This window comes from Herpailurus yagouaroundi, unplaced genomic scaffold (assembly GCF_014898765.1).
Source record: "Herpailurus yagouaroundi ecotype Mexico unplaced genomic scaffold, PumYag 188, whole genome shotgun sequence".
Lineage (NCBI taxonomy): Eukaryota > Metazoa > Chordata > Mammalia > Carnivora > Felidae > Herpailurus > Herpailurus yagouaroundi.
Window position 1 is genome coordinate 33,562,010 of NW_024412419.1, and position 19,207 is coordinate 33,581,216.

At 40.8% G+C, this 19,207-nt stretch overlaps 1 protein-coding gene across 13 annotated transcripts in view; it reads right to left on the bottom strand.

Moving 5' to 3' along the window:
• Nucleotides 1-19,207, bottom strand: part of SLC8A1 (solute carrier family 8 member A1) — a 387,431-nt gene that overhangs the window by 299,916 nt on the left and 68,308 nt on the right. For all 13 annotated transcript variants that reach the window (XM_040496602.1, XM_040496604.1, XM_040496606.1 and 10 more), the window contains one exon: nucleotides 9,540-11,371. In XM_040496602.1, the coding sequence (XP_040352536.1) occupies nucleotides 9,540-11,338 (1,799 nt within the window). In that variant the 5' untranslated portion in view covers nucleotides 11,339-11,371. The remainder of the gene's footprint in view (nucleotides 1-9,539; nucleotides 11,372-19,207) is intronic.

Consider the following 19,207-nt stretch of genomic DNA (forward strand, 5'->3'; position numbering starts at 1 on the left):
CATTTGTGGCAAGCAGGAATCAGTGGAAAGGTACCAGCCCTATCCATTCTATCAAACCTAGGAAGATTCCACAAGCTTCCTCTGGCTCCTCAAACATACTCAGGCAGTTGTAAGTACATTTGATTTCAAGGACAAAGTTGCTGTCTATTTTTAATAAAGAAGCAGCTTGAGTGAATCCCTTGTCTATTTTCTTACTCTCTTATTGCCTTTTGTTTGCTTGAGCAAGAATCTGGACTAATTTCAGGCTTCACTTCATTTTAGTAATAACTGAAATCTAATCAGGGCTGCATATTCGTTGCCTGTGTCTCTGTCCCTCTGCCTGCCCCCTCTTCCCTCCTCCCTTTCTCTGCCTATCCCTCCCTTTTGTACACTGGGAGCCTCCCCTCTCTCTCTCTCTCCCTCTCTCTTTCCCACTATCCAACGTCCTCCTCTTCCCTCTGACCCTAGGTACCTCTCTGCCTCTCTCTCTTTCCTTCTCTCTCCCTCTCCTTCCCCTCCTTCCACTCTATCTCCCTGCTTCCTTCCCTTGCTCTGTTTCTGCCTCTATCACAACCACCATTCTGTCTCCCACTGCCCTCCCTCCCTACCTCCCTCTGACACCTCCCCCTTGCCCCATTTTTGGTCCCCAATCTGCCCCCTCTGCCTCCTCTCTCTCTCCCTCTTTCAGCTGATAGGTAGAACTCACAGAGATACACACATTGAACTAAATAGCTCATTTAAAAAACTGTGTCAAGTTAATATTATAACATTTAGTGTGTGAGAATGAAAGCTGTCCTCTGGGAATTGTTTTTGTTTTATCATGCCCTAAAATTTAATCTCTCTATAAACAGGACTTAATTTCACTTTCCCACCTTTATCTCTGTAAATAATGTGTGTGTGTGCGTGCGTGTGTGTGTGTGTGTGTGTGCGTGCATGCGCCAGAGAAAAGTTCTCTGTTGAGAGGGAACATTTGGAGGCTTCTGTTAAAGGTTATAATCAATTACATTTATAAACATATTGACAACAAGCATCCTCTGGTCCTGCCTCTCTGTTGTCATTAATTCACACCGTCTTGTAATTATTATAGAGAGGAAAAAAAAGACCAAGAAACTACTATTTTAAGTATAGAGAAAAGCTACATTCATTGTTCAGCCATATAAGGAAGTTAAACAGTAGAGGGCCAGGGCAGACAATGACAGAAAGCTACTAATAAAGACGTTTCGTTTTTATTTAGGAACGAAGGAAAAATAAGAGAGACAGAAGACTAGATAGTCATTGAACAGGTCAGGTACCTGGAGGGCTTATAACATCAGCGTTTTTCTTGCTTTTCAGACTCCGTCTGATCACGGATCTTTTAGGTTAATGGAGAGTGGGGGTGGGGTGGCAGTGTGGTTAATGCATGTTCAAGAATTCCAGAAAGATAAATGACTACTGTGTTTTGTCCATTCTGAGCTGCATTGAAGGGACGTTGTAGTCAGGGTCAAGGCACGACAAGCCCCCTGCGTGTCCATTCTCGCCTATGAAAGCCATTCAAGAGGAGAACAGTCCCTGAGGCAGCAGCACAGATTTTGCCCTCAGGCAGTCCTACCGGTAAATTCTGGATCCAGCCTTCTTAGCTGTGTGACCCTGAGAAAGTGAGTACTCTCTAAGCCTCAATTTCTCCACCTGTAAAATGAGTATAGAAGCATCTAGCTGATGCAGGCGCTGTGAAGATTAAATCCAAAGCACATCGTAAGAAACACAGCGCAAAATCTGGTTCTCAGCACATCTTATAACACTACCATCACCACCAAAATCACCGCTGCAACTGCCACCATCCCCATCATCCCCACCTCTACCTACATCATCCTTTCTTTCCAGCGAGATGAGCAGATGAGCGTAAGCAACTTCCTGAGAATCACAAAGCTTGTAGGGGACCAAGGTAAAGCTCAAACTTGGGTCTGGAATCTCAGTTGAGGACTCGTCCCAAGTCCATCTTTATCTCAGGAAGTCTAATGTGGAAAAGTGGAGTGCTCTTGGTGTCAAGGGTCATCACAGGGCTTCAAGAGTACCCAGAACTCCAGATATCTCATGCCTAAGCCTACCGGAAATAAAATATCCTAGGCTGCTTCCTTAATATCTGAATCACCAGGTGTAGGAAATTTCCCTGGTTGCTCTGTTATCGTGAGCACCAGCCTGAAAGGCCAGGGACCAAAGTTCTGCGTTTGGCTCTGCTTTTGCCCCCTGCCTCGGTATCTTCAAGTGTCACCAAAGAACACAATGTCTATTTCCCTATCTGACCCCGTGGAGACATTGCAAGAGGGAAAGAAAATGTCATCTAGAGCCCAAATCCTCAGGAGAAAGGCAGGAAATGAAAAGGCATTGTTTATTTCGCCTGGCTCTGCAGTGAGACAGCTGTATGGGCCTGTGAATAAAAAAAAAAAAAAAAAATGAGCCCTGGCTGGCTCAACCTTTGGCAAATAGATGGGTATTACGTGGGCAGGAGGCTGAGCCAGGAGAGGAAGCAAAGGAGGAGATTTCCTTTAATTCTGCCCATATTGTTGACTGCTTGTTTTCCCTCCCAGGACCTGCTGGACTTCCCCGCTGCCAGAGCACAAAGTACAAGGCAGTGTGGGAAGCCAGCAGCTAAAGCACCAGCTGCCGCAGCTGCTTGCCTGCTCCGTCAACACCTTCCACAGGGCTCCCCTCAGCGGGCTCACCCTGAGCAGCTACAAAGATCATTGCTAGTGCCACTGACTCACCTTACATTTGGCTGTCCTCTCTTCCCCTCCTGCCACCTGGCCCAAAGCGACTTCTATTCTATCCTTGCAAGGATAACACTTAAGACTTGCATGGCCTGTACAACGTAATAGGGGCCTAACAGCTTTTGCATCCCCAAGACTGCAGGTCCAGTGAGCAGGTATCAGTATCCATGACCGAACATGAAGGAGACATTTTATGGGAACACCTCTATGGTTCTCAAGATACTGCAACCCATAGGCAAGTGTCTACACCTCAGCAAACAAGGACAGAGCAATGTAACAACAAATAACCCCATTATAGGCGTTATACCCTCAAGGTTGCTCCATTCAAAAGAATTAAGCTTACTGAAGTCTCTTTCCCTGGGTCACCAGTGTCCTCAGGAAGGAAGGAAGGAAGGAAGGAAGGAAGGAAGGAAGGAAAAGAAAAAGAAAGAAAGAAAGAAAGAAAGAAAGAAAGAAAGAAAGAAAGAAAGTCTCTTCCCATTTCACAATGTGGTATAAAATCTTCTCAGGTTTTACCAAGATGGTGGCTATACGCTGCTAATTCTGAAAAAATGCGGCTAGAGTGGGAGGCACATGGGTTAAGGGCTGCTCAAGGAGGTAGAGGATTAAAATAAGTCAAAACCATTCATAGACATCAAGGACTAATTCACAAAGTGCAAGATAAAATACTGACAACATTTTGCTAGAAATCTTGTTCATTTTCCTTAGAAATACAAGAGGCAATGCAGTACGGGGCGGGGCGGCGGGGGGGGGGGGGGCAAGCACATAAGCTTTTTTTTTTTAAACAGAGCAGTTCTTTTATTTATATTTTTTAACTTAATTTTTTATTTTATTGTACTGAAAAAATCTTGAGATCTACTCTCTTAACAGATTTTAAGTGCACGATACAATATTGTTAACTATAGGCACACTGTTTTATGGTAGTTCTCTAGAAGGTATTCATGCTGCATGATTGAAACTTTATACCTATTGATTAGCAGCTCCCCTCTCCCCCCCCACCCCTTGCCCCTGGCAACCACAACTGTGCTATTTCCAGGACTGACAATTTTAGATATTTCAAATAAGTAGAATCATGAGGTCTTTGTTCTTCTGTGACTGGCTTAAAGGGGTATATGCTCAGATTAATTTAAATAACTTCATAATGATTTTAAATCCCATTAAAGAAAATAAATGTCCACTGAGGTTTTCATTCAGTTTGATACCCATGCTGCCTGTTTAGTGAAATTTTCCATACTTTCAGATTTACCAAGATACTACTCCATCTTAAAAAAACACATTTTTCTCTCCAGTTATGCTTTCTGGTCCTTCAAAAGCAAATGCAAATATTTTGTCCAAAATTAAGACTTCTCCTACAGCTTACACCATGCCTTCATAGTGATGTCTGACTTATCAAAACATGAGTTATCTCATTATCTCCCATTTTAGAGTATCAGGAGTGTATTTCTTCTGTTTCCTTCATAGTAACTCACCCAGTGCTGGGCACAAATCAGTAGCTTATTATGCATGTACAGATTGATTGATATATAAATTCTTTTCTAGCCTTAACCAAGTGAAGCAATCGTCCCCCTGTGGCATGGCCTTGAATGATGATTCAGAAACGAGTCCGTACTTTAAACACTTCAGTGTGTCTGAACTATGAAATTTCCTCATTTGGTAAGATAAAATTTATTTACATAACTATATTATAACCCTAAACTCTAATTAGTAGCGGGAAAATGAGATGACAACAGTAAACATGGAAATCTGGTAAACAACCCTGCTTCACATATCAATTTAGGCTCCTGGCAATAGCGAATGGGAAGTCAAAAACTTTTTTGGCGCTTACCCTGTCTTATATTTGTAATAGTTGTGCATACATGAAAATATGCATTTGTAAAAGCACTTCTTGTAGCTTTAATTTAGATTTGCAGATGATACTATATGTGGTGTGGATCTAAGAAGAGATAAATATTCCAGTCTGAAAAGATAATCCACCAAAGCAGAAATCCATTAAAATCCTTAAATTATTCCATCTAAATTTCTTTTTTTAGTATATTACCTTGGAAAATTTTACGTCAACATAAAATACCACGCTTCTATCATTTTCATAGGTTAAATGTAGCAAATAAAATTCTTCCTCCATAAAGTAAATCTTGAGTATGTTGGATTCAAATATATGCCAATGGCCTTTCTTGCCTAACATTATTTTCTATAGTATTTTTCATCATTTCTGATTCCCCCAAACACACATAATTATTCTTCCGTTCTGACCACTTCAGGCTTTCTTACCATTTTTGCCTCATCTCTTTTTTTACAGCTGGCTGTTTTCTTGTATTACATATTTGTTCTACTCTCAAAATTGAATTGCCATCTCATAGAGCTAGGTCTTTACTCCCCGGAATTCTATAGAGCAAGAGAAGAACACTGGTGATCTAAGTAGCAAAAACAAAGCATTTACTTTCCCTGGAATATAATAAGAAGAATGCCACAGACCCTGTATAATAACAAAATTTCATTTCTATTTCTTTTTCCAAAAACAGGAATATAAATATTTAGTGCCAAAAAAGCTATATTTGTTGAGATGTCTTGCATATTGTATTTCCTAAAGCGAATGGAGTTACAATCACACTTGAAAATGTACTAGTTGTTAAAACAAAATTAAATTTGGACAGACCCATTGTTTAATAAATTATGCTGTGGCTAGGAACGCCCAGTAAACTGATTTGCTAAGCAATATGTTACACAAAATCTCCAACCTACATACCTTGTCCTTCAACTCTGCATCTTAAATATATAATAGTAAATGCTCATGATCTTTGAGTCATTCTCCAAAAATATTATTGGGTTACGACTAAGTCATTGAACTTGATTTGTATCTACGTTAGTTAATTAACCTTAACATTTTACAGAACAGTCAAGCTAATGTTGGACTTTGGAAGACCAAACAACATTTTGTAATAAGTATTACCATTAAACTAGCATCATTAAAAAACGGCCATTAGCAGCACTTCAAATTTGTGGATATCACCTACCAAACCACAAATCAAATTAGCATGTTCTTCATTCTTTATTAGCTGTTGACATTAGACAGAATTCCCTGTTAAAAGTCAAGATTAGCTGGCATGGGTTTAGTATTTGTCATTGATCGAGTTTATACAAAAGCACGTGCTAAATGTTAATTATATCTATTAATGGGTCTTTGCATTGTAATTGTAAAATGTCTTGTCGAGAATACATTTTATTTAAGACTACAAGCACCACTCATCACTTATCAGTATCTTTGTCAGATACATATTTTGATCTTAAGCAAGGTCAAATTGAAATAATTCAACTCATTTATATAAACATGTGAATGAATAGGTACAGATATGCTTATATCAATTTAAATGACTTCTACAAAAATAAGGTCAAAGATTAGGAATCTACCTTGATCTTGAAACCAAAGAATCAATAAAGTTGACTGCCTTTTGATCTTCATCCTTGATCACATTGGATCCAAGGCAGAAATGGTTACCTTGGTTAATGGCTTCTTAAAATAGGTAAGTTTGTTTTTTGTTTTGTTTTTGTTTTTGTTTTTGTTTTAAGGCAAGGAAGATTTTATTTAAGACTACTGCAAAAGAGAAGAGAGATTAAACTCAATTCTATAGAAACAAAAGGTTGGAGAATTTTCAGTGCTGAGTGAAATCACAAAAAAGTATTAAAGGACAGGAAGGGAATATAATCCAGGCTTTTCCAAGAATCTCTTTATGGTGTTCTGGAAAGAATCATAAATTCTGACTTCATGCACAGCATTAAACAAAGACAAAGATTTTTTAAGTGGTTAATAAAGTTCAGTGGAATCAACAGTCCTACCTATACATCGCAGGTTTCTAAGAAAGTCACCTCTCAAGATTAACTGTATAATTGGATGAGTTATCAATACATTCTTTAAGAGAAACTGGGTTGAGTCCATATCGTTCACCTTCACTGCCTGATGATAAGCTCTGTGGCTTGGATCTGATAGTGTGGATCTGGCATTAGGAACAACACCTGCGTGGCTCAGTCGGTTAAGTGTCTGACTCCTGATATTGTTTCAGGTCATGACCTTGTAGTCATGTGATCGAGCCTTGCATCTGGCTCATGCTGAGCACGGAGACTGCTTAGGATTCTCTCTTACCCTCTGCCCCTTCCCTGATTGTTCATTCGTTCCCTCTCTCTCTCTCAAAATAAATAAATAAAATAAAATAAAATAAAAAAAAAGAAACAACTTCCAGAGGAAAAAATGATCCACTTAAAAAAAAAAAGAAGGGATCGTTGATAATATTATGTTTTTCTAGAAACATTTGTTGAAATCCTTGGTGCCTAGCTGAAGGCTAAGCCCCAGTCACCTAAACAAATTTATTTGAGCAAGAGATATATTAAAAGCATCTACAAAGCTTGTCAGCAATAACTCCATAATGTCAGGATGAAGACTCTTTAAAATTAAAATTCTAGAAAAAAGAAAAAAAAATTGAGGACCATAATTTTATTCTACTGATAAATAAAATGTTTGCCATTTCTAAAATTTCGTATTTCAACTTAGTGACTAAAATATAGTAAGAGTTTTATTAAACTAGGAACTAGTGATCGATCTAGAATACTCCAAAGAATACATACACAGAGGTAGTATGCCAATAATTCTACCCGTTCTTACCAATTTTCACAAGATATCTAAATTTCTAAAGCTGGAATTTGGCAATATTCCTTCCTTAGCAAGAATTAAATCAATTTAACAGCATAGGGCAAATGTTTTAAATGGAGCTTGGCAGAATAAGCTATTCCATCAAATCAATGTCAGTTGTTTTTTGTTTATTTGTTTGTTTGTTTTCCCTTCTTCTTCCTCTTCTACACTGTGCCCAAAAGAAGGTTTATGGTTTGGTAAAAGTCCTGAACGGCAGAATAGAGAAGGAAAGACCGCCTCTCAAATAAAGAAGTACAGATCCATTATTAACAAAGTCAAGACATTTCCAGGAGAAAACATCCTAAGTAAAATGAATAAACAAAACAAAACAAAACAAAACACCCATTTGGTCATATTTAAGGGCTACCTTGTGAGTTCACTTAATAATATTCAATATTACTTTAGTGACATGTAATATACTTTTATATAGATCACAAGTGCTATCTAATACAAGAGGGTTCAATAACTGAAATGATTAAAAAATATAATGAGAAAAAATTCCTACCAAAGGAATAAAGTTTATGAGCTAATGTGGGCAGGATCACATTCAATGCAAGGCCTCTGGGAAAATCCTTCCTTAAGTATGCAAGATATTCATTTGCTTCTATATTACTATCTTTCAGTAAAATACATGTCCCAACAAAACACATCCCAATAAGGGGAGTATTAGCAATATGAGAACCAACGTAAAATAAATATTCATCCGAAGTTACCCCCCCACACACACGCATCTGAAGATGGATATCATAAGCTCTGCTTTGCTTGATTCCATCATGATACCACACTCGGTAACTGTCCATCTTTATAATATAACATCAAAGAGGTGTAAAGACATCGGAAGCCATCTTCAGGAATATCTGTTCCCTCTGCCCATCTTCCCCTGCCCCCTCACCCTCACTCTACACTTTTAGCAGGAGAATGTAGTTTTGGAGAGAACATACTTGGCATTTGACATATCACATAACATTTACACAAGAGTTAACCATTTTTAGAACAAACTGTATTACATATTTTTTCCTGGAAATTCAACCAACATAATCATTCATGTTAATACCCTTTGTTGTCCTGCAGATATTATAGTTTCCTCCCTTCCCTCCTTCCTTCCTTCCTTCCTTCCTTCCTTCCTTCCTTCCTTCCAGTTTGGACATTGCTCATTGACTCAAACTTTCTGCTTTGCATTTGGTGAGTGCAATGCCCCCTCCTAGGTAAGGAAGGAGAAATAGCTCTAAATAGCAGCTGTCAATGGAAGAATCATCGCACAACCAGGCACTCGGTGTGACAACATTGGCAAGTGTCACTGTAAAGTGTCAATAGGAAGAGTAAATTGCTCCCAATCCTTTTCCCTAACCTGTTCCTTGTCAAAGAGGATGCTTGAACAGAACCTTATTCTCTCTCCGTCACTATTATCAGTAGGGTAAAAGGGTTCACTTAATCATGGAAAGTAAAATCAGACTAGAACTAAATAAGAGCTATATGACTTTTCCCACGTTGGCATAAAACTAAAAAAAGCAGAATTGGTCATGAAGTCATAATTAAGCATTAGCATGGAAGCAGAAACATTATCTTATATTGTCACAAAAACACAGTATCAGATACAAGCAGCAAAAAAAATGTTCCAGTCAAGCCCTGGTAGCCAGGAAATTCTTTTCAAAGGTGTTTCCTTTTTGGGCTTTCCCAATTTGTACTCAGTACAGGGACCTAACGTGAGGGTTTAAATATTCACTTTCAACAAATAAGTAAGTAAATAAATATCTCCTTTTTTTTGTATGTATATCATGTGACTGAAAACAGAATGCACATTTTCAACCCATCGTAAGTAGTGATAAACTGTGTCACAAAACTCATTCTATCATAACCTCTATAATGTATGCAAAATTATAATATGTAATATGTAATAAATTATAATGTATGTATAATTAAAGTATGCAAAAGTACAAAAAAAATAAAACCAAATCAAGATCTCTATATAGACCATATTGATAAGTGGCACATGAGGGAGCACTGGTATTTTTTAAGGGGCCTTTACAGTAAATATTCCATTCCTTGTATGCCTTTTCATTAAAAAAAAAAAAATGCATATGCTCTCCCATTCACAAATGCACTCAACCCCACACAGATGTATAAAAAAAAGAACTTACACAATTTCGTCGTTCTGGAACTCGAGCTCTCCGCAAGTGTCCTCAAAGTCCTCCCCACCACCTCTGGCAGTCCCTTCGATGGTTTTATAGGGAACGATAACATTTCCTCGAGCTCCAGATGTTCTCAATACCTTCACCTCCATAATGCCAATGCTCTCGCTCACATGAGTCACAGGTTCCTCAAAAGTAAAGATGCCAGCGTGGTCATCATCGAAGATAGTCACAGTGGCAGTGGAGGGAGAGCCGAGGCAAGCGAGTGTAGAAACATGATTGGCTTCCAGGATGCCGTCTTCTGAGGCTTCGGAAGATACCTTAACGTTGCTCAGATGCACAAGGAAATTCTCATCCTCCTCAAAGATATCGTCATCAATGATGCCAACTCTGATCTCCTTCTGGGTCTCACCAGGCTTAAAGACCACAGTTCCTTCGGTAAATTCGTAATCAGACCCAGCATTGGCTGTGCCATCTTCTGTTCTGAAGTCAACAAACACAGTGTTGGTCAAATCACCACCTCTGCGGAGAATGGTCAGGGCTACAGTACCACAGTTCTCCAGACACTGGTATGTCCCTTGTTCAAAGAAGATCTTACTAACAGGGTCATTTTCAGCCACTTCAGTGTTGACCTCATGCATGCTGACTGCCTTCCTTGCCTGGTCAGCTGCATGCCTCTTTAAAATGTTGCCAGCTCCAGTCATGAGGCGAGTAGCTTGGATGCGGTAAAATGCTCGACTTTTTTGCTGCTGACTTAGGACTTGGTAGTTAGCTAATTCTATTAATTGCTCTATTTCTTTCTCCGGATGTTTCTGCTTGAGCTCCTTCAGAATCCTAGCCATTTCTCGCCTGGCCTCTTCATCATCTTGGTCCCTCTCGTCAACCTCCAGAACCAGGGCACCATCTAAGAAATTGTCAACGTGGGAATTGACCACTTTCCCATCCATTTCAATTTCAGTCTTGGAAGATGGCCTGTCTCCTTCATGTTCAATAATCATTCCCCTCTGCTTGCCAGCCCGATACCTCTTGTAGACATACTTGTAAAACAGAAGCCTCCTATCTGCTACCCAAGCGAACACAACACAGATGGGAAAGAAGAAGAAAGTAAGCAAACCTTCCCACACCTCCACGACCCCAGGAGAGATGACAGACAAAATAATGTAAAGCCAAGTATAGGCAAAGATGCTCCAGGCTGCTGTCACAAAGAACACACGCAAATGCTTAATCTTCCTCGTCTCTCCATCTGGGACCACGTAAACACAAAGCGCGATAATGATGAACATATTGAACGCAGCACTTCCCACGATGGTGCTGGGACCTAGGTCTCCCGCAGTGAAGTTGTGGCCACACACTTCAATTACCGAAAGGAGAATCTCTGGAGCAGAAGATCCCAGGGCCATCAAGGTCAGGTTCGAAACGGTCTCATTCCAGATCCTCACAGTGGTCTTGGTGGTCTCTCCATTGGGTTTCTTTATGGTTATTTCTTTTTCTTGAGACGTGATGACTTCTATAGAGGACATGAACCGGTCGGCAATGATAGAGACTCCGAGAAACATGTAGACCATGGCCACGAAATACACGGTAGCTCTAGCAATTTTGTCTCCAAAGGAAGGGTCTTGGGGCTCCCAAATGGGTAAAATCACCCCCTTCTTACAGTAATATGAGCCGGTACACTCGCCAGTTTCATTGCCTTCTCCTTCCATTTCTGTGTCAGCACTTATAAGGTCCACATGGGAAAATAAGAGTGCCACGAAGGCTAACAGATGAAATCCCACTGAAAATGTAGGTGAGAGTCTTAATCGCAGCATGTTGTACAATGGTAGGCTTCCAACTGTCCCAACCTACCAGTAAAAATAAGATGGAGGGAGGGTAGGGGGAAAAAAAAAAATCACACCATCAGAGCCAGATCCAAAGCATGACTAATTACTTACTTTTATTACTTTTACCAATGATTTGTTTATTTTTGGCTACCATAACATCTATGGTGAATCATTATTCTAAGTATCCATCATTGATTAAGCAACCCTTTGTAAAACTCACAACTCACTCTCTCTGCTTTTCTACATGAAGCCTCCATTCCCGGAGCAATGTATACAATTGACTTCCTGGAAGTGAAAAGTTGAATTATAGGTTTGCCTTGTTGAATACATAGTTAGGCATACTAGCAGCCAATAAGGGGCGGGGGCGGGGGAAGACTTCTGAAGCACTGAATAATTTTCTCCTTGTTGCTAATGCAGGTTTTCTTTTAAATTTTGGTTACTATAATCACCTTCCAGAAATGGTTTCATTGCCAAAATCACCTTATTAAGACTGCTGTTTTAATGTTCAGACTCTAAAAACTTTACCAACACAAGGCCTCTCAATGATCTTAAATTCTGGAGCACACCTTACACTGCATTTTATGAAATCATGTCCTATGGCTCCAAGCTTACTTGGAAACACAGGGGTATCTTCAAGGTTTCCCACAAAGTCAATGGTATTTGTACTTGAGAGGAAAAATATTCTGCTGTAATGCAGTATTTCTGCACATTAAGTATAGTTTTTAAAAACATATTTTGAGGAGAGTACATTTCCTCCTAATTTTCAGCAAGCCCAGTTCCCCGGATACGTTAGCAGTTGGGCATCTGGTTCTTGAAGCACAGCTCTTCGAATCTGGGTACAGATCTCGCTTTAGAATCTACAGGCTGTCCACAGCAGGAAAGGGAGATAACCAGGCCCGGGTCTAGTCGTGTGTTAAGGCTCTTGTCTGACAGGCTGTGAAATCAGCTTTCCCTAGCCATAAAATGTTCCTTCTCGGTGTTGATGTCATACTTTTCCATGGTCATTCGAAAACATATATTGGTTCTGCACAGGGTTCCAGTGACCAAAAAATCCAAGAGCAATAATTCCATCTAAATTAGCTCGTGTGGCAGAACAACAGTGACCACAAAGTATATACATGATGAAGGGCTGTAAGTAATTAGGGATCTAGCAGCAGAGTCACTGAGCCACATAAAGCTTGGTAAACAAAGCAAAGTTGTGGGCTGGAAAACCATGGCACTAACCTCACCCACCAGCTCAGGCAAAACTCCACTTGGACCATACATCACCTCTGCCTCTAAGGCTTGGTTAGGTGCTGACATAGAGGAAGGTCTGGTCCAAGTCAGGGTAACTCTGGTCTGGAAGGCCAGTTATGACATCAGATACAGTGTTGGTAAGAAGGGGTCCTGAGTCAGAACATCACCTTGTGGCCTGATAAAAACTTAAAAGTGGAGGTAGACTGGAGCTTTTCAGAGCCTGGGGCAGTCTAAGAGCCTCCCACACATTCATCTACATTCTCTGGCCCATGTTTGCTACTGATGGCATATAGTGGAAATTCACCATGGCCCAGGAGAAACCCCCTGGCCCGGCACATTCTGGCAGACCCTCAGAGAGCCCACCGTTGCCAAAAAGCCCCTTTTAGCTCATCGCTATTGGGAGATAAGCTTTGACATTTTCCCCACACTAAAGACACAGCAGAGGGTCGTGGTAGCAGAATTACATTCTACATAAAAGGCTGAAAAAAGAGAAAAAAGCATATTTTCAAAATATGCAAGATTCATGGTCCGTGATTCTACTTGTTCGGTCATTATAGGGCTTGGGTAGGTTGTGGGATCGCCACTTAAAACAGGGAGACATTGAAGCAACCTGCAAGAGTAGTGGGAGACCTAGTTTAAATTCCCTTATGCAGCCATTTATTCCACAAATATTTATGAGTGCCACCTACTACATGTTTTAGAATGACCTGCGGGGCTCTCTCCTAGGTCCTAAGAATTCATCAATGAATTAAAAGCAAAAAAAATACAAAGTCTCTGTCCTTGAAGACCTTATGTTCTATCAGGGAGGAAACAAATAAATAAATGTCAGATGCGAAAAAGTGCTGGAGAGGTGGGGGCAGAAAACAATATAAGTAGGAGAGGGAGTCCATGTGTGTGAGAGCATGTGTGAGTGTATATGTGAGTGTGTGTACATAGCATACATGATTTTATATTGGATCGTTAAGAAAGGCATCCCTGATGAGATAACATTGGAGCTAAGTCCTGAAGGAACTAAGGGACCCAGCCCTGTGGATATCTACAGGAGGAGAATTCCAAGTGCCAAGACCCTGTTGGGACTTTTCTTTGCGTAATCTAGGAGCCATAGAGGAACCAGTGTGACAAGAGGGCATGAGCAAGGGGAACAGGGCTCAGAAGCTGGGGACATAGTGGGAATGGAATGGATCAGGAAAGGAATGGAGTCCACCTTAAAGCACCGGCTTTGATCGTGAAAGAGATGGAAATCATGGGGAGGTTCTGATCAGAAGCGTGAGATCAGCTGATTTTCCTGTTACAAAGATCTTTCTGCTTGTTCCCTGAAGAATACAGTTACAGGGACAGGCAAGAAACAAGGAGACCAGGTTTTGCCTTTTATTTAAAAATCTGGGGGCACTTGAGTGGCTCAGTTGGTTAAGCTCCTGACCCTTGGTTTTGGCTCAGGTCATGATCTCACAGTTCATGAGTTCCAGCCCCACATCTGGATCTGCACTGACAGATAGATAGATAGATAGATAGATAAATAAATAAAACTTAAAAAAAAAACACCCTGAATTATAAATGATCCCAATGCCTGGCAGGTATAAAAAAGGATACAATCAAGATTTCTAGTTTAAAACCTTTGGAAAATTTACAACTTAAAACGTCTTGGGAACCTGTGAAGATCAGAAAGGTTAAGTATTTGCTCACAGAGTGTAGTATGGAATGGAGAGAGGAAACCCAGAACAGAGATTCCAACCTGTGCCTGTCTCCAGGACTGATATAATTCACCATTTGCTTCAAATCCCTGCCAAATCTCATCATTCCATTTTCACATTTCAGCCAAAATGAGCTTTCTAAAGTACAGCTCTGACTCTCTCACTCCCCTTAAAACTCTTCTTTGGTTGCCTATTGCCCTGAAAACAAAACCCAATCCCCTCAACAAGCTGTTCAGACCTTTTAGGATCTAGCCTCTGAGTTCTAGAATATGGAAATTCTTTCCATCCCCTGACCATGACCATGCGTTCTTACCTCCAGCTCTTCGAAGACTGTGTGTTCTGTGCCCCCAACTATTTTCTTTCTTAGAAGTAAATGTCAAAACAGCACAACAGCAAATCATGGCCAATTGCCTGAGAGATTAACAGGAGGTTCTATTTACAAACACTACAACAGACTCTATGCTAAATTCTTTATATGTATTCTTATATCTAATACTTACAATAACCAGCATTGCTATTTTGTACAACTCTTAGTGTTGCCATTTACATTACAGTCCATGAGAATAGCATTGCCTGGAGTTATGTAATGCTCAGTGCCCTTACAATCACCCTATGCAGTAGATATTATTAGCCCACTTCGGAGACGGGCTTCACTGAGGCACAGACAGGTTAAGTACTTGGTGGAAGTCATAAAGATAGTAAACTCCCAAACGAAGATTCAAACCCTGGTCTGTCTCTGAGACTGGTATCATTAACTGTTCCATAACAGCATCCCTGATAGTGCGTGAAGTAATCTTAGAGAGCTATTGGATTTGGACTTGGACTGGCCCATTGGAAAACCTCTTGGCTTCCATGAAGGGTTAGGAGGGCCTCAGTAGCAAAGCCCCATGGAAGGTTTCCAACAGCCTCACTTTGATCTTGTGGATTAGGGACTCAAACAGACAAACATTGAGAGCTGTGGTGTAATGTACAGGCTGGCATGTTCCTAGACACAATTGCCCTAAACTTGCTTGTTTTTTACCAATTACCTGGCCACCTCTTCCTGCACACACTCTCAGGGCAATCTCTTAGGTCAGCCAAAAAAAAAAAAAAAAAAAGTCCTGCCCAACCCACATCTCACAGCATATTCTTATCCAAAAGGGTACAGATGTCTAAGGGCGGATGCATCAGTAAAAATTCCTATCAGAGAAAAAGGAAGGGGGTTTCTGAGGTTAACTTCAAAACATCACAATTATATTCAAAAGGTGGTAGTATTGTAATCTGTGAAATCAGTGGACACAAAACCCTGATACAGATTTTTGGCAATGGAGCGACTGGAAAGAACTCTCTGGACCTCAGTTTCTTTCTTTACTAAATTAATTACCAAATCCAAATGCTTTGGAGGATGTGGGGCAGATGTTATCTAAATAAGAGTTCCTTCTTCATTCTTTTGTTTCAGGGTATTTCCTCTGTCATCAGATTCAAGTAGAACTACTTGACCCTTCCCACTGTCTCCTTAAAAACCTATTTCCATAAAAAATTAAGCAGGGAATAGAGGCTGTTGATATGTCATTCTGTTGCCCAGATTTCTTATATTCTGCCCTGGTCTACTGAACTCTGTAACAAGGGGGAGGCTATTTTTCACAGTGGTTTCAAATCAACTCTTACATCAAAGGCTGATTCTTGCTTAGGAATATCCATTACATCATCTAAATGAGCCTTCGGCACAAAGTCAAGAATACCCAGATCGTCTTCTGCTCACTATTTATTTTAAAGGAAAACTAACAATGCCACATCTACAGATGTGAATGGCAGTGATGAAGGTTAGTGAAAAGGCCCAGACACCAGTGTTGAAGGTGGCGAGGTCATAGGAATGGAACATGCACCTGTAAGACAGATGTTTACCAAGACAGATTTCCTTGGTAAAGAGTGGGGAAGAGCCCCCCACTGCAGGGGCCTGAGGAATAATCAGTGTAAGGGTTTCCCTGTGGGGGTCTGTAGCCAGGTTTGACTACCAGAGAGGACCCGACTCAGAGAGAAGAAACACCTTTGGCACCCCCACCAGTCCAGTGCACAGGGCAGCCTAATCTCATTCTATTGACTGGCAGCTTGGGTTATTCAAAGGAACTCCTTGACTCCCTCATCAGGACCTAGAATTCCTTTCTATGTAATTCGTGCTGACTGAATGCATCAAAGCTAAGCAATTAATCTGTTTCTAAGGCAACATTAAAGCAACCATACGTTTTTACCCACGATTGAGACAAGCACTTGCAAACACTTTTAGACAAAGGGATGATGCCAGAGGATGATCTTCCTTATCTAACTAGCCATCTAGGGTGCAAATTACTGTTTTGGCACCCAACCTCAGGCTAACAGACCATGACCACATGTTAGGAAGGATCTCTGTTTCCACAACGACTCTCCGCTATTATCTTTTTTTTTTTTTTTCTCAAAGAGAAATTCCTCTTTGTTGTTTAATACTTTGGGACAGGTCCTCCAGAGTACAGGCAGTGAGAGGTCATAAAAAGGGCTCCCGCCCTCTGGCTGAACGTACTAGACTACAGTCAGGATCCTGTCCCATGTCAGAAAACACCCAGCTCATTCATCAAAGGAAGCAACTGGGGTAGTGGTCAGGCAATGTGGCCAAAAAAATAAAGATGAATTTAGGATTTAAAATAATGAAGAAGTTATTGGAAAGTCATGAGATGTACTCCCTACTTTGTTTTCCTATGTAGGACTTATTACCCTTTACGTGCTAATATAATTTATTCAAGGGTTCTTTTTGTTGCCTATCTCTCTCTGATAGATGTAAACTTTGTTACAGGTGAAGATGTTTGTCTCTTTTGTTCATCAACGGAGCCCCAGTTCCTGGAGCAGAATCTGGCACATGAAAGATACACAGCACCTGCTTATTGAGTGAATACAATAATTCTCAGAAAGTCATGTGCTGATTTCACCAAATCTCTGAAGGTGAATCAGAACCTGAGAGCTGGGACTAGGCATCTGATTTTAAAACTGTGCCCTGTGCGAAGTAGATGCCCCTAAACTGAGTAGAGGCCGGTATCACACTGAAAAGCCAATGTCAGCATTAGGTGGAGGAGAGGAAAGGGGATTCAGGTTCACGGACAGAGAACCTCACCCTGGAAAAACTGACCTCCGGCATAAAAAGAGGAGCTGGGGCTTTGACAGTTTCCCCAGGTCCTGGAGGTGGGTCCTCCTGCGTGAGCTCTGGCTTGCTGATTTCTTTTGGAATGCCAAGTTCATCCTGATATTTTGAATATCCCCAACAAAGCCTATCTTCTCCTTGCAGTAAAATAAACAGACATCTGGTCAAACACCAACCAAAAATGACCTCCATCAGGGAGGTCCCATAAAAGGGAAAGCACATCAGCACATCAAGAGTATACATTTAAATATATTAACTCTGCATACTGGCGTGGAAATAGGAATAAGAGAAAGAAAGCTGGACAACAGAGTCTTTCAATAAAAAAGGGAAGCTGCTCGGCTAATCTTGGACCAGGACTGTCCTCAGATTCATTCTGCCAGTGCCAAGGGCAGAGGAAGGCCCCCCGTGAGGGTATTTATGACAATAATGACTGCAACCATTGACTGAGCACTTGCTTTGTTCCAGAGGCTTTACTGACTGCTTTGGATTCACTGTCCCCGAGGTTTCTGACAACATCGCAAGCAGATACTATCCTTCTAATTTTACCAATGAGAAAAATAAATGGTTCATAAAAGTAAGCCGGTTGAAGTCATACAAACCTAAGTACAACTACTAGGAGTTTAATCCAGGCACTTTGCATTAATTACACCATCATGCTTTCCAAAATGGCAGCCTCTTTTTGTTCCCACTTCCTGTGTGAACGATTCTGTTATTTGGTAAAAAAGAGCCCCCTGCTTAGGTGTTTCGTGCAAAATACCTTTCCATGCCACCCTCCTTTCCCCCTAAATAAATGTCTAGCATTTATACTATCTTATCAAGAGCTTTCATGGCCCTCTCTCCTGTCTCATGCCTCCTCACCCCCTGAGTAAGCATTTTATAAGCACTCCTATTCATCACATAGTGAGGGAAAGATGATCCATTTGGGGGATCATCAGCTGAAATCTGAGGTCTGAAGTCACTCCAAAATCATGCAATAATCTCAAGGATTTTGCCTTTGGTCCGGAGAAAAGAAAATAGAGAAAGAAATCCTAGCAGGGGGCATGCAAAACTAAAATAAAAGATGGGTGGGGTAGGGAAAACAATACCAAATTTTAGCATGACATGTTAATACTTTGCTCTAGGAACAATAAGTCAATATTTTTTCAAGAATGTCAACGTTTTATTTATTTTTGGGACAGAGAGAGACAGAGCATGAACGGGCGAGGGGCAGAGAGAGAGGGAGACACAGAATCGGAAACAGGCTCCAGGCTCCGAGCCATCAGCCCAGAGCCCGACGCGGGGCTCGAACTCACGGAGCGCGAGATCGTGACCTGGCTGAAGTCGGACGCTTAACCGACTGCGCCACCCAGGTGCCCCCTTTTTCAAGAATTTCAATGCAGCTCACAAATTTGCTATCTTGGGGTCATGCCTTTTTTTTTTTTTTTAATTTTTAAACAAGTAAGTAATCCAACAAAACAGGAAAACACATTCATTCATGGTTTTGTCTGCCAAACTTCTCTTAGCCACTCACATACGCCAGATACTGTATTAAAAAGGATGAATTAGAGGGGTGCCTGGGTAGCTCAGTCAGTTGAGCATCAGACTCTTGATTTCAGCTCAGGTCATGATCCCAGGGTCATAGGATCAAGCCCTGCATGGGGCTCCATGTTGAGCGTGGAGCCTGCTTAGGATTCTCTCTCTCTCTCTCTTATCTCTCTCTCTCTCTCTCTCTACTCCTCTCCAGCTCATGCACTCTCTCATAAAATAAAATAAAATAAAATAAAATAAAATAAAATAAAATAAAAT